The sequence below is a fragment of the Corella eumyota genome, chromosome 4 (assembly GCF_963082875.1).
Source record: "Corella eumyota chromosome 4, kaCorEumy4.1, whole genome shotgun sequence".
Lineage (NCBI taxonomy): Eukaryota > Metazoa > Chordata > Ascidiacea > Phlebobranchia > Corellidae > Corella > Corella eumyota.
This window is the reverse complement of record NC_137493.1, coordinates 16,467,591-16,482,998: the sequence shown is the minus strand read 5'-3', so window position 1 is coordinate 16,482,998 and position 15,408 is coordinate 16,467,591. Positions and strand designations below refer to the sequence as shown.

At 29.2% G+C, this 15,408-nt stretch overlaps 2 protein-coding genes across 2 annotated transcripts; one reads left to right on the top strand and one right to left on the bottom strand.

Annotated features, from left to right (window-relative positions):
* Nucleotides 1-378: 378 nt before the first annotated feature.
* Nucleotides 379-4,377, bottom strand: LOC145751672 (F-actin-capping protein subunit beta isoforms 1 and 2-like). Its single transcript, XM_082567870.1, has 7 exons — nucleotides 4,298-4,377; nucleotides 3,867-4,075; nucleotides 3,235-3,348; nucleotides 2,796-2,943; nucleotides 2,205-2,321; nucleotides 1,743-1,885; nucleotides 379-903 (listed from the first exon to the last, which is right to left on the bottom strand). The coding sequence occupies exons 1-7, from the start codon at nucleotides 4,301-4,303 to the stop codon at nucleotides 825-827; spliced, it is 816 nt and encodes a 271-aa protein (XP_082423996.1). The 5' UTR covers nucleotides 4,304-4,377; the 3' UTR covers nucleotides 379-824.
* Nucleotides 4,378-6,170: 1,793 nt separating this feature from the next.
* On the top strand, nucleotides 6,171-10,923 carry LOC145750961 (sodium- and chloride-dependent GABA transporter 2-like). Its single transcript, XM_082567031.1, has 12 exons — nucleotides 6,171-6,282; nucleotides 6,530-6,661; nucleotides 7,178-7,409; nucleotides 7,591-7,723; nucleotides 7,865-7,999; nucleotides 8,139-8,242; nucleotides 8,485-8,578; nucleotides 8,693-8,836; nucleotides 9,282-9,419; nucleotides 9,845-10,051; nucleotides 10,514-10,681; nucleotides 10,813-10,923. Exons 1-12 carry the CDS (start codon nucleotides 6,171-6,173, stop codon nucleotides 10,921-10,923), a joined length of 1,710 nt encoding a protein of 569 aa, XP_082423157.1.
* Nucleotides 10,924-15,408: the final 4,485 nt, after the last annotated feature.

Genomic DNA, 15,408 nt, shown 5'->3' with positions numbered 1-15,408 from the left:
TATAATTTCTTGGTTATCCTCAAAAACGTTGTTAACCTTAAAAATAAAAACATAAAATTTCTTATAAACCAAAAGCCATTAAAATGTATATTAACATGTATTAGGCTAAATAAAAATAGTTCTCTATTTAAAAGTTATTTTTTAATTACAAGGCTCTCAGTTCGAATCTTGCCTAAGCAATTTAAAAAACGCAAGGACCTACTATACATAAAATCTGTTGTATATAAAGCTATCCAATGTATATATTATAATATATAAAGCCATAACCCTGTAGTATAACCTATTCAAAACTAGAACAGGCTAGCTAAAAACTTATTTAATTTTCGTAATAATAAGATTAAAAAAAACAATCAATTTTATGATTTATAATCTGTTTAATATCACGTGTTCATTTTTAACAAAGCAAAAGTAATACAATCTCAATTATAATTTAATATGATTTTGGGTTGATTAAATATATTTTTTAACATTAAATTAAAACTAATTTAAATGTTAATGGAAGCCAAAAAGTCATTTTAAAAAAAAAGAAGAAAAGTTGAAGCAATAAAATGATACGCACCTAAATTTGTGAATCCTAATTAATGAAACTTATGAAATTATAATCACGAAATATAAGAAGACTTAAATTAAATGCCATCAAACTACTAGGAACTTTAATTATTGCAAAAATTTCCTTTTCTATATATATTAAGATTAAGAGTTAAAAAAAAGACAATTTAAGAATTGATTAGAATCGAAGGGTTGCCAATTATTTCCAAAAAAAGTACAGATATATCTGGAAACACTGGTCTTTTATATATGAGTTAAAATAAAGGAAAAAGTGTTTAATTTTTAGCCATCTTAGCACGCAACTCTTCAGCAATTCTTTTTTGGTTGTCCAAGTCAGAAATTGGAATAATAGATCTGAAAAAATGTTAAAATAATGGAATTAAAATTTTATTCAACATCCCTATTTTTTATTACCATATTACAATTTTATTCAAATATTACATAAGAAAAAATATTTATTTTTAAGTTACATTGGAGACTTATTCCTTTATTGTTTCAACATCCTTGGAAAAGGTGCTTATAGTGCTTACCAATACCAACAACCCACCTACAGGTTAATAATATTCTAAACTGACAAGGGCAACTTAAGTTCAAGTCATGGTAGCTACATTGGAAATTAAAAAGTTAAAACTTACCATAAAAAGAAATCGTTTGTGTTATTTTAGCGTAACAAACAGTTTAATTTAGTTACGATTCAAAAACAACATAAAAACCTAGACACCCTTAGCATATCAGTATTTTTTTAGGATAGAAAAGAAAGTATAAGCACAAAGAAAAGACAGTTTTTAAGAAGAATTGTATTAAAGATTGTATAATACATAGAAAAAAATGAACAAAATGATCTGTGGGTTAAAACATTGTTTTAATTGTGAGGAAACAAACTATATATGTGAGTGAGTAATACAAGAGTTTAAGGAAGTTGAAAAGTTTATTCAAGTTCAGATTTAGAAAGCTCAGCAGAGAGTTGTTCATTAAAAGAAGGTTGAAATTGTTTGGTATTTTCAAAAGGGAACTGTAAACTAAAGAGAAAAGAATAGGTAAGATAGAAAATTTAACAGAAGTAAAAAAATAAATGAGAGTATATAAAGCAAGTAAGATGACTTTAAAAAAAAGAGTAAAAATCTAGAAAAAAAGATTATCTCATAAAGACATAAAATTTTGTTTAAATTTGATTAAATAAAACAAAGTATTACCGTAGGTCATGTATAATGTCCCTGGTCTTCCCGAAGTAGATCTCGTTTAAAGTATTCCTCATTTTATTTTCCATGTCTTCTACTAATCTTCCTACATTGGCCACATGGGAACTTTCCTTCGCTAGATTCAAGTCTTTTTCACACTGAAACACAAAAAGTTAATTACAGATTTATAATAAATTAAAATCATAAGGTAAAAAATATATATAATACACATTTTAAAAACAAAAGATTGATTCTAAATTTTTTTAAGATAACTATGTTTAAGAAATTGTAAAATCAAAGTTTTATAAATTATTACTTCCTAAAACTTTTGCAAATTCTTTTAAATATAATACACAGCTATAATAAATTACAACAAACACACAAAAAAAATCATTCTAAAGGTATTATGCAATAACTATATGTTATATTATTTAAATGTTTGTATTACAAAATTTTAAACCTAATTTTTATGGTTACCTGTCTAGTGAGACTGCCACCCAAGTTCATTGTCCCCGATCCAGTCTTTTTAGTTTGAAGCCACAACATTACAGTGGAGGTCAATTTATAATGAGCATTTCTACCACCTGACTTTTCCTGTACATTTAATATATTGTTAACCATTATACCAGTTCTTTAATAACATTTAGAAAACACAACATTAAAAGGAATAATACAACTGGACTTAGTTAAATAAAAATGTTAAATTATCAGATTTCCTTTAGTATAAAGTAAAATAAACTTAGATTATTCAGGGTATTTGTATATGTATATATAATTTTTGTTTATAAAGAATTATTTTAATAAAAACATTGAAGTTTTAAGCTCTATAATATATTTAATAAAAGATGAGAAACAGATTATAATTTTTTCGGTATTGTGTTATTTGTGTGTATTGAAAAATGACTATAAAAAAGTTTTATTCAATCTCAGTAACCCATACAATTTAAATTGCGTAGAAAAAGTTCATAACCCATACTTAACAATCACATTTAAAAAGACTTTATTTAAAAAAACCTCTTATGCTAATGTAGTTATAATGTTATAAACTTTTCATATTAAAATAATCACCTGGACTTCAATAACATGAATTGAATCCCAGCTTCCTTTGATAGTTGCTGAAGGGTCGGGATCACCAGCTTTTCTTATAAGAATTGCTCCAGCAAATCCATGGTCAAGGTCCCATAGGTAGACAGATGAAATACCCCCCTCAAAATACCTGAAACACAATTTAAAAGTTGTGAAAATGTGTAACTTTTTATACCAATTCTTTGGTAGATTAATAAATATTAATATATTCTAGTAAAGGCTGACTTTATAAGCCTAACTTAGTGACTTTTATGATTTAAATTATTATTATTCCATCTAAAGCTGCTACAACATAAAAGCAGTTAAAGTAACATCTGAGACATTATGTTATAATGCTCTTTTACTCTTGCACCGTAAGATAGTTGGTTTAAAAACCTATTAAAAGAATTAAAGTCCGAAATTATACAGTACTTATACTTACATTTCACGATAAAGATCGAATGCATGATTAAATGCATTTTCTAACTCCCTTAAACTATCCGAAGGTTTTGCTCCATCAGATAAAGCTGGGTAGTATGTGTTACTCCAAGGTGATCTAAATTTTGTTATTTATTTAGTTAAATACCAACAGTACTATGTAAACTATTTCAAGCAACAAAATATATTTGTTTTAAAAATTAATTAATGTCAAAGGCTTGAGGTACAATTAAAGTAAAAAGTTTAAAAATATTGATCTTTTTATTGCAATATACTAGGCAATGGCCCTACAAACAGCATTTTAATTGTTGTAATAAAGACTAAATGTAAAACCAAGCTTTGCTTGTAAAAATTTACCCATTATTTACTCATTTACAGATGGAAGTTTTATTTATTTTGTAAGCCTAAAAATTGGCCACACATGTACATTTATACTATCCAGTTATCTTCATTATATGTAAAAAACAACTATGTAAACACAAATTTACTGTTACAAACTAAAAAACAAATATTCGAAACCTGTACACTATCACCTTATCTTATACACTACCACCTTATCTTTATTATATGTAAATTACAACTGAGTTAACATGCCAGAAATGCACTAACTAAATTTAAACAACAAATATTCGAAACCTGTAAGAATCTCCATCTCTGTTGTAATCACAAACCAAAAAGTCTTTCCCAGTTGCCTGGCACCGAATAATTCTTAACGGTTGATCAATCGAGGCAAGTAACTCTTCACAGAGGTCAGGAACAAGGTCAATAATGTCCGACAAATTTTTCTCCACCTGTTGTGGGGGTAATCTTCGCATTAAGTCAAGCGCGCAATCTAGTTGTTGCCCCTAGAAACAAAAAAGATAATTGTAAATAAAATCCTTTTAAACAGAGTTTTTTTTCATAAAAGGAATTTGTAAAAATTTAAAAAATAAATACGCTTTTAAATTATAATTTAAAAAAAAATTATATAAAAAAAATTATAATACCTTTTTTTTTTTGCCATATTTTAATTAAAAGTTATTGACTATATTCTTACATATAAGACTACACATTTTAGCCAAACTTACATTCATGTTTGTTTTTGAATAATACAAAATCCAATATATTAAATACTTGATTTCTATATCCTATAATTACTTCTAAAACTGAAATTTTTGAAAATAAATATTTTAATTTTTTGACAAATTTTTTTGTGGTTTAAACGATTGAAAAACCCAAAAATAGAACTGTAGATTTTAATACTAAAAAAATTCACTACACCAATAAATATACAATTAAATTTTTAAATAATTAATAATTAAAATAAGACATAATTAAAATTAAATTAAAGTTTACGTTTTTAACTTTCTGACTTTCCACTCCCATAACAATAAAATGTATTTCCTCACTAATTGTTGCGTAACCGACTGTCGTGTATTTAACAAATCAAAGAGTTTGTCCTCAATTTTAAACAGGTTTTGCAGCAATATGCAGTTATTTTTTTTAAAGAAAATGTGAAGTCGGTTAGGTTAAATTATTAATATTAAACTAATCAAAAACAATTTTAATGACAAAATATTACAGTGTTATATAGTTAATTAAGTTTAGCACGAAGGCTGTTGGAAAAATAGTTATAAACAAAGGCCTACTTATAACTATTAATAAACAAAAACAAACACATTGTATTGCAGGAAAGCACTTCGCACCGCATCAAATACAATGCAAAGGCTTTCCCAACCTCAAATCTGGTTCTCATAGAACGAGAAAGAAAAATTCAAAGAAACCTGAGGTTAAGACAATCTCACGCCTGTTGGTCTGACCACGCTAACTGGCTCTCAGTGGTTATCGGAGAAAATTAATAACATTTAAAAAAAATAACAATCAACCAAATTTAATTCGTTAATGTATTGAAATGGCAGTTTTTAAACATTTTCATGTACCGCCTGCAAAAGTATTAATAGTAATTGGTATATGTAACACCAGTAACCATTTTAAGTGTAATTTAGCCGTTAATATTATTTTAGTTTTATGTAGTGTAATGGTAATTTAGTTAACGCCGTTTTTTGTGTGTATAATGTAGTCGTCAGTATAATTTAAGTTTTATGTATAGTGTAACGATAATTCAGTAAACGTTTTTGTGTGCGCAATGTAGTCTCTATTGTAGGTTAAGTCGTATATTGTTAATGTAACTATCGTAATTATAAATGTGTATGTAGAAGTAATTGTAATTATAGTCACTGCGCGCAATGTAATCATCGTTTGCCCATAAATGTAGCTTTAGGACTAACGTTCAGCCTGCTTTTCCGATTAGGATTTATTGGAATCTTAAAACAATGTAGAAATAATGTTAACCGTATTCTAAAATACCTTTTTATTTTTATTTGAATAAGGCTTATTTAGAGTTTTATACAAAATACAACAACTACAAAAAGCAACACCTTTAAAAGTTGTTGTATTGCAAAAATATATCGCTAAATCCTAAAAACCATATGCTCGAAAACCTTGTTGTACCGACAATGAGTCATATTTTATACAGCCTTTTTATAAAATAACACTCATCAGACAAATGTGCTTTAATTTTTATAAAATGTTTACTTAAATAACAGCAAAATGTCGTTTTTGAAATTTTAGTTTTCCAGGAAAATTTTCCTTAATCAAGTATTTATCAGTAATCAGTAATCGTTTAAACAACTTTGTAAAACAGAAAACAATCCGGAAGTTTTAAAACGCCTTATAGTTTGTTTTCAGCCCTATTTCCTCTGGAAAGGGAGCGTGTGTTATTTATGTTTACAGTCATTTTTAAAAGCGGAACTCGCAGCTAGACTTGATTGATTACAGAGCGTTATGAATTTAGGTTTCTCAAAATAGCATATAGGCTGATAAACAAAACTTGTTAGAATACAAAAGCAGCATAATTTGTTTAGGATTTACCCTGTTAAGTTAATAATATAGTGAATGAAAATGCGACCAAAATGGAAGAACAATTTGGACTTCTTGTTTGTCACAATGGGTTGTGCGATTGGGTTGGGCAATTTATGGAGATTTCCATATTTATGTTACAAGCATGGTGGAGGTAGGAATTCAATAAAATTAAAGCTTGATGTTTGGGAAAACTTTGGTGTAAACAAAATATCATTTGAAACTAAATGCACGACTCACCTTTTTTAAAGCAACTTATTTAAAAAACTAATAGGATGTTTTATGTGTAGTATAAATATTCTACTTTGTTTATCTAAAAAATGAATAAGTATTATGTAACTTATTTAACACATGTACAACTATTGTTATATTTTGGTAAAATATTATGTTACGTTTTTTAGGCATCTTTCTTATCCCCTATTTCGTTACGTTATTACTGGTAAGTCTACCTGCTTTAATCTTGCAGACTTCATTGGGCCAATATAAAAGTTTGTCTCTTATCAACTCCTGGACGATAGTACCTGTTATGAAAGGTAAGTTATATCATTTAAACACAATAACTTGCTATTTTTTAAGGTAAAAGTATATTTAGTTAAACTCTTAAACTGTTGATATATAAGGTTAAACCGGCAGCTTGGTGTAGTGGTAAGATCACTTGCTACACCACACATGAGGTCGTGGGTTCAATCCCCACTAAGCTCTTGCTGTAGCGCCTCTGAGTAAGGCGCTATAAACAGTATGAACTCCTGCTGAGCCAGCACTTAATTAGCAGCATAATTATCGGGCAATTATAATTTATAATATCCCAAACTGCCACAGGCAACTCGATACTGGGTCGAAGTAACTGATGTTACTCTATGTTTAAGTCGCGCATTCGACTTTCCCACCTCGAGGATAAAGATATATACAACAACAAAAAAAGGTTTTATATAACATTTGGAATAAAACAAAATTAATGATAAATGGTAATACATAATGACAACTTCCTGAAATTAACACATTGTTTGGTACTACAATAAACTGATTAAATGTGATAAATATTTTTATAGGACTCGGTTATGCATGCTTAGTGTCAGCGGTGCTTTCAAACATTGTATATGGATCGATAATAGCTTGGTCCTTGCGGTATTTTGTTGCTAGTTTTTCAGCGGTTTTTCCTTGGAATACTTGCCAAAACGACTGGAACACAAAACTATGTCAAGATAACGTTCACAATATTTCAACAAATTTCACTAGAAACGCAACTGCAGGAAACACGTCGCCTTCCGTTGAATTTTGGGAGTAGGAAATATAAATATTATTAGCTTGCATGACATTAAGAATAACAAATACACATAACTTACTAATTTATTTTATAAAATATTGACCATTTTACTGTTATGAATTGATACAAACTATAAAACCACATTGCCTATAGTTTTTCTTCAGTAAAAAGCACATTTTTAATTCTATGTAATAATAGGAAATCGGTTCTTTCAATGACAAATGGAATTCATGACTTGGGGTCATTAAAGATGGAAACGGGCCTTTGTATAATTGCCACTTGGGCTATCGCATATATTTGTGTCTGCAAAAGTATTAACGTAACTAGTAAGGTAAGGTAACTTACATTTAACTAAAAAATTCACAAACAAATATTTTAAGTTATTGTTGTATAACAGTAATTTAACACAAGTCTCTTTTTAGTCAGATAATTTATTTTTCTTCGTCTGCTTATTTTTAAACTTACTTTTTAGATCGCTTATGTCACAGCAACCTTGCCGTTCGTAATGTTAATTGCAATCTGTGTTAACAGCTTAACTATGGACGGAGCAGTTACTGGAATTACTTATTTTGTTAAACCCAATATAACAAAGCTTCTTGAACCTCAGGTAATGTCAAGTGTTTCCACATATTAATATATATGGCAACGCGATAAGTTTAAAGATAACGTGAATAAAAATCTGCTATAAACACACCCTTTGTTACAAAATTTAAATCTAACCTTTTATAATTTTGTATTGAAACCAGGTTTGGAAGGACGCCATGCTTCAAAACATATTTTCCTTAACTATAAGCGATGGTGTTATGATAACTCTTGGTAGTTACAACACCTATCATCATAACTTTTACAGGTAAATTATAAGTCTAAAACATTAACTATAGTTTATTGAAGTATGTAAGCTTACCTAAATCAGTAGCGTAGCCAAACAATTAGTAGGTTAATAATGTGACCAGTACCTCTAAAAAAAAAAAAAAAAAAAAAAATTGCAACACCTAAGACTTAGTTAGGGCTGTGAAGTCAGCCATTTACTATATATAATTTATCAATACAAAAATTATTGCTTTAAAGTTTGTGAAAATTTTGTTTTTGCAGAGATGCGTTTGCTCTTTGTGCAGCAAATAGTTTAACGAGCATTTTATCTGGATTCGCAGTCTTTTCAACACTTGGATTTATGGCCAAACAACAAGTAAATATAAATTTTAACATTCAAGTTCAAGCCTTAAAACTTTATCAGCTTTAAATAAGATTATAAAAGCTTATTTTTGTCGGTATTTTTTTTAAATTTGTTTATTTTGTTTAGAATGTTACAATAGACGTTGTAGCTGAATCAGGGCCAGGTTTAGCTTTTATAGTTTATCCTCAAGCGCTGTCGATATTGCCAGGAAGTAAATTTTGGGCGGTGATGTTTTTTCTTATGTTGTTTCTGCTTGGCTTGGATTCTTTAGTAAGTGTTTAATTCTATATTATTAATGCAATCTAAGATATAAGACTGGCAGCGTGGTGTAGTGGTAAGAACACTTGCTACACCACACATGAGGTCGTGGGTTTAATCCCCACTGCCCTCATGCTGTAGCGCCATTTAGTAAGGCTCTATAAACGGTATGAACTCCTGCTGAGCCAGCACTTAATCAGCCGCATAATTATCGGGCAATTATAAACTATAATATCTCTAACTGCTAAAGGCAACTCGAGACTGGGTCGGAGTAACAGTTGTTACTCTATGTTTAAGTTGCGAAATCGACTTTCCCACATCGAGGATAAAGATTTATACAAAAAAATATTAATTGGTTTATAAACAAATCAAATTTTTTTTCTAATATAAGCCACTTTGGAATTGGTTGGAATAATAAGTTTTTTTGCAAAATTCAATGCTTTTAATCTGCTGACAGTTTGCCTTTATCGAGGGGATCGTTGCAGTTGCTCTAGAAATTATTCCTTGTGCGCAAAAGATCCCATATTCTAGATCTGTTATTGGATTTGTGACGTCACTAGGATGCGCGTTACTAGGACTTATCACCGCTACTGAGGTAAATTACATTTTTTTCTTTAAGTTTAAACTAATAAACTTATTATCTTATTCACATTTACCTACAGCATAGTGTAATGGTTAGAACACTTGGCTTCATTACATGAGGTCCTCGGTTCAATTCTCACTGCTCTAATGCTGGAGCGCCCTCGAGTAAGGTGCTATAAACGGTGTGAACTTATGTTAAGCCAGCACTTAATCAGCAGCCTAATTATGGGCATTTGTAAAATATAATATCCCAAACTGCCAAAGTCAACTCGAGACTGGGTTAGGGTAACAAATGTTACTCCATGTTTAGATTTTAAAGTTGACCTTCCCACATCGAAAATATATTAAAACGAAAAAAATGACTAATAGTGCTTTACAAATACGACGGTCAAATATAACCAACTTGTTACAAAAATTTAGAAATTTTTATTGTTTTAGGGCGGTATCTACGTTGTTACATTAATGGACAACTTTGCTGCGACAGGCTGGGGTATTTTGTTTGTAGTTATGCTGCAATCTATAACCATATCTTGGATGTATGGGTTGGATCGATATTACGACCATATGTGTGATATGTTGACCTTTAAACCTCGTTTGCCGTGGTTTAAATATTGTTGGAAGTATATTTCACCACTGTTGTGTATTGTGAGTATGTTGTTACTTAGTAGAAATAAATTAAACACGTCCAATTCACCCTTGAACACAGGGTTAACAGAAAGATCATACACGTCCCATATTTACCCTTAAACCCAGCGTTAACAGATAGCTTATACATGTCCTATATTTACCCTTAAACCCAGTGTTAACAGATAGCTTATACATGTCCCATATTTACCCTTGAACCCAGTGTTAACAGATTTATACATGTCCCAAATTTACCCTTGAACCCAGTGTTAACAGATAGCTTATACATGTCCCATATTTACCCTTAAATCCAGCGTTAACAGATAGATTATACATGTCCCATATTTACCCTTAAACCCAGTGTTAAAATAAGCTTATTCTCGTCCCACATTCACCCTTGAAACCAGTGTTAACAAATAGCTCACCCATTTTCAAGCGGTAACATTTTTTTTAACAAAATTATAACTTGTTTTATTTTTATAGGGCATGTTTATTTATTGTCTTATCTTGTACGAACCATTAACTTACAACGTAAATTACGTTTTTCCTAACTGGTCGATTGCAATTGGTTGGTTAATGTCGCTATCTAGCGTTCTTTGTATCCCAGTTTATGCTTTGTATTTTACAATTAAAAAGTGGTATAATGGAAAGGTAAGCGGTAGTATAAATATTGTAATAAAACCTTCTAAAAATGTAATGTTTATTATGACTAATTTGTCTGTTTATGTACTCTATCAAAAGTTGTTTTGATAAGCCTTTAAATTAATTTTTTTTTGTTTTAGAATGGCAAAAAGTATGACATTAATATTGATGAAAACAACGAAAAAGACTCGGATGAAATGACATTTTTAAAAGCAGAAAACGCCACAGATTTAAGCACTGTATTTGTATGACTTGAAGTTAAAGTAAAAATCTTTTAAAAAAGGCTTTAATTCAGTTTAAAGTGGTACAAGCTAAAATATATCTAACTTCTTGTGTTGTACAAGTTTAAGATATTATTGACCTTATGATATTACCTTATAACAGTTTCAAGTTGCACAAGTTTAACATATTATTAACCTCATAATATTACCCCAACCCAATCCCAAGCTGTACAAGTTCAAAATATTTATCGTCATCCTAACTATATTACTACAAAAATGTTTTAAATTTGATAAATATAGTGTTGGTATCTTACTAATCCTATAATAATATTTGCAAGACAAAATATCGTGTTAACAATTTTTGTTTACTTTTGTATGTGTATGTAAGCATATGCAGTAATTTAATCGCTATTGTTTTTTCTTTGCCATAATAACAAGAAAACAATTTTATTCTAGAAAATTATATTTGTAATTCCAGATTCTATTTTGTTTATTTATCATATTTCTTCATCGTATTTAGATATCTCGAGTTTTTAAACATAAACACATCTAGAAATATTTGATCTAATAAACGTAATTAGTAAAAATTATAAAATAGCAGTTAATTCACACCTTTCTATATTGAAGTGATTTCATGATGACAGAAATAGTCATTATTGGATTGTGCTTGGTCCAGATTTAATGTAAGACTTACTAGCTTACAGCTCACATTAGGTTTTTTAGTTTAGTTGTTTTCAAGTATTCGTTTAACTAATATTCGAATCTTTAAAACCATTCGAATCTTTAAAACCAAAACTGTTACATATTTTAAATCTTTTATCTTATGTTAGGCTAAACTAAGGCAACGGTTTCAAACCTAACTAATCACTCTTTTTAAAACATCAATCGTTTAAATTACTCTTAACTAAGGTCACATAAACTGTTCAGTACAAAACTTCTCTCTAAAAAGCTTAAGAAAAAAACAAGTCGAAAGAGATTTAGGCAAAAGATGCTACAAATTGTTTAAAGCGCCCTTTTATTGTGTTTAACAAATTTGCGTTGTTTTAAAGTAAAGTAGTATTTCAAATTGTATTTTTTTTTTCTAATTAGTTTTAGTTTAACATTTTAAGTTAATTTGATGTCCCAAATAGATGTAACTAAATTAAAATCATTTTTTAAATTTTAAGACAGTTTTAAGCAGCTAAAGCAGTTATAAAATATTTATTTCTGAGTATACATATGGTTGTAATATTCTTTTTGTTTTCTAAAAAAAAAGCAAAATAATTTTATTAATAAACAAAAAACTAGTAAATAAATAACCATTAAAATAAAAAAAAAAAATAATGTATTGAATTAAAACTTACTTTAACCGTTTATGTTTGCTTTTCTTGGTCAATAGCTAGATATAAAATATAAAATAAAATTAATAAACCAAAATAATTATCATTTTAGTAAAAACTTTTTGACTACTAAAAAAATTGTCACAACTATTTGTTAATTGCTGTTTGTAAATATTAAAATTTGAAACTTTGGTTTAACACTAGCACCCACTTTCCGATGTAGGCAAAGTATTTTTCTCTTGAGTATCAGTTTTCTTTAGTTTTGATGGATCAAAACTCGTCACTTCTTGCATGTTTGGTTTATCTGACATTTCTATGACGTCATAAACAATAAATGTATTTTAAATTTTGTAATTTATCCTCGATGTGGGAAGGCCGACTTACGACCTAAACATAGAGTAACATTTATTACCCCAGCCCAGTCTTAAGTTGCCTGTGGCAGTTTGGGATATTATATATTATAATTGCCAGATAATTATACTGCTAATTAAGTGCTGGCTCAGCAGGAATTCATACCGTTTAAAACGCCTTACTCAAGAGCGCTACGGCATGAGAGCAGTGGGAATCGTACCAACGCCCTCACGTAGTGTACCAAGTGTTCTGATAACTACACCACGCTGATATTTATTTATCAACCCCAATTTAATAAAACAATTTGGGGAATATATAATATTTTATGAATTTACCTTTAGCTAATTATTCTTAACTTGCAATTTAAACACCTTCTAATTTTATGCTGTAAAAATAAAAAAAACATTTATTTTGTTAAACTTTTATATAAACTGCGTTTTAATATTTTATAATACTATTTCTTGACTTCTATAATACTTTTTCATTTGATTTTACCACATCCAAAACCTGTCTTTAACAAGTAAATGTTAAAATAAATATTTTGTGATTATTTTACTACAAAATATTAATGTTTTGTGTTTATATTTTCGAGAAATAAAAACACTAGAATGTTTAACTACTTCCTTCACAATAACATATCGATTTCCGAAATGAGATACGAGATGTTTTTATTATGACGTCATATTTAAAAATAAAAACATTGTTATCCAATAATTAAAAAAGAATCATATTTAAATAAATGAAATGCAGCAAAAATTTCTTTTTTTTTATTTGTAAAAAACATGGGCTACATCTTCTGAAGAATTACAAACACAAATATATAAAAAATTAGTAAAATTATTAAAAAAAAGACACAGTGCTAACAAAAACTATATTATTTAGTTATTAATAATTTTTCTTTTTTCTGAAGCCATATTTTTAGCAATATTGATCCCACGGAAGAAATTACAATTAATGTTCCTCCTATTACTGCGATATAATTGGGTAAAATTTGAGTAACCAGGGCTTCAAGAATATAGGCTATAAACACTTGAGTTGAATAGATTACAACAGCATGATTTGCTTGTTCAGTTTTGGTTGATTTTATTAGGGTAACTCGACCTATAAACCCGCACAAACTGGCCACGATTAGCAGCAAAAAGTCAGTGAAACAGGGAACAAAATTGCCGATCTTTGCAGCCTTGATTAATACACCAGATGAAAATACACCGAACGCACCAGTATATAACAGTATATCGTACTCGTTAAAAGTTGTGCCTATATTTTTGTCAATTGCGATCCGAATTGCGATAAAAATGCATTTTAATAAGGCAAAGATAAGGCCTTTGATTTTAATTAGGTTGTATACAACGCCTTTTTCGAATATAAAAGAAGGTCTTGCAACTAAAAATACTCCAATAACTGATATAAAAGCCAGCACGATATCAACAGGATGTGGTTTTTCTGCAAAACAATATCACATTTTTAATTACATATATCTCATGCTGTAGCGCCCTCGAGTAAGACGCTAAAGACGGTAAGAACTTCTGCTCAGCCAACACTTAATCAGCAGCTTAATCATCAGGAAATTATAATCTATAATATCCCAAACTGCCACAGGTAACTCGAGACTTGGTCTGAGTAACTGATATTACTCTAAGTTTAAGTCGCGCATTCGACTTTCCCACATCGAGGATAAAGATATATACAAAAAAAAAAAAAAAAAAAAAAACTACTTAAAATAAATCATAAAACTGCAGATAAGTAAACTAAAGAAACAGACAAGAAAAAAAGAGTTCATTCCACTTAGCATTTACAGAAACAAATTTGCTTTAAAAATATAATAACTCTTTGAAGGCTGTAAAGGCGCCCTTTCCAGATCAAAAAATATGAAAAATATCAAACAGTAGATATTTAATATTACTCTGTTTATAATAAAATTGTCCAAAAAGCGTATATCCACAATAAATATATTACATTTACCTTTTAATATTATAAATGCTACAGCCAGCATCGGAATCGTATAAGCTCCACCAAGAGCAAAAACATCACCAAGTCCTATCCCAGTCTCAAGTGCTAATGTTAAAAACTGGCAAGATGTAAACGCACAAACTACGCTAATTGCCAGGTTAATATAATGCTTCACTTTCACAACATTTACCGTTCCCTTCACGCGTATTTGTCTGTATGTTACTAAAGGCAATGATGATATATAATACACTGACATCAAGCCTAGGACTTGGTGTACACTGGATGGTCTAAGCATCTGCTGGCATATTAACCCCCATATACTAGCAGTTAGTGCTGCAATGAACGCATAAAAGGGACCTAGCATAGGTAAACAACAGCTTGGTAGAAACCTTGACATTTTACTGTTTTCTAATTTCAAAAAACATTTTTAAAACAGTTAATATATTTTATAACTTATTGCATTTTGATAAGACTATTATAACCTATAAGCTGGTATAATAAGGCTGCACGTTAACAATATATAAGATTTCTTAGTTCTTAATTTTAAGCCATTTCAATAACAAAAACAAATACAAATTCGTCTCTTATTTATTAACATTTTCAAATTAGTTAATATTGAATGACTTAAACTAGTTAACCATAACAAACAATCCAGCAAGCACGTGCTTCCTGTTTTTATTTAATTTGTTTTGGTTTTGAATTAACGCGACTTTCCAAATATTTTGTGAGGTAACAAGATGACGTGGTTAATAAAAAAAGTGCATTTGAACTTCCCACGTCGAGGATAAAGATATATATAAAAAAATAACATAAAAACTAAGGAATTGTATTCGATGGCTGTACATCAGTATTTGAAAAGCTTTGTAATTTTTATAAATTTGCATAACGCAAGGCA

Excerpts from the sequence above, each read along its gene's own strand:
- LOC145750961 (XM_082567031.1), top strand. The coding sequence starts at position 6,171 with ATGCGACCAAAATGGAAGAACAATTTGGACTTCTTGTTTGTCACAATG. Across the intron at positions 8,579-8,692 it reads GATTTATGGCCAAACAACAA|AATGTTACAATAGACGTTGT; the intron begins GTAAATATAAAT and ends TATTTTGTTTAG. Across the intron at positions 9,420-9,844 it reads GACTTATCACCGCTACTGAG|GGCGGTATCTACGTTGTTAC; the intron begins GTAAATTACATT and ends TTATTGTTTTAG.
- LOC145751672 (XM_082567870.1), bottom strand. Across the intron at positions 2,944-3,234 it reads TTCGATCTTTATCGTGAAAT|GTATTTTGAGGGGGGTATTT; the intron begins GTAAGTATAAGT and ends ATTGTGTTTCAG. Across the intron at positions 1,886-2,204 it reads GTGGCAGTCTCACTAGACAG|TGTGAAAAAGACTTGAATCT; the intron begins GTAACCATAAAA and ends TTTGTGTTTCAG.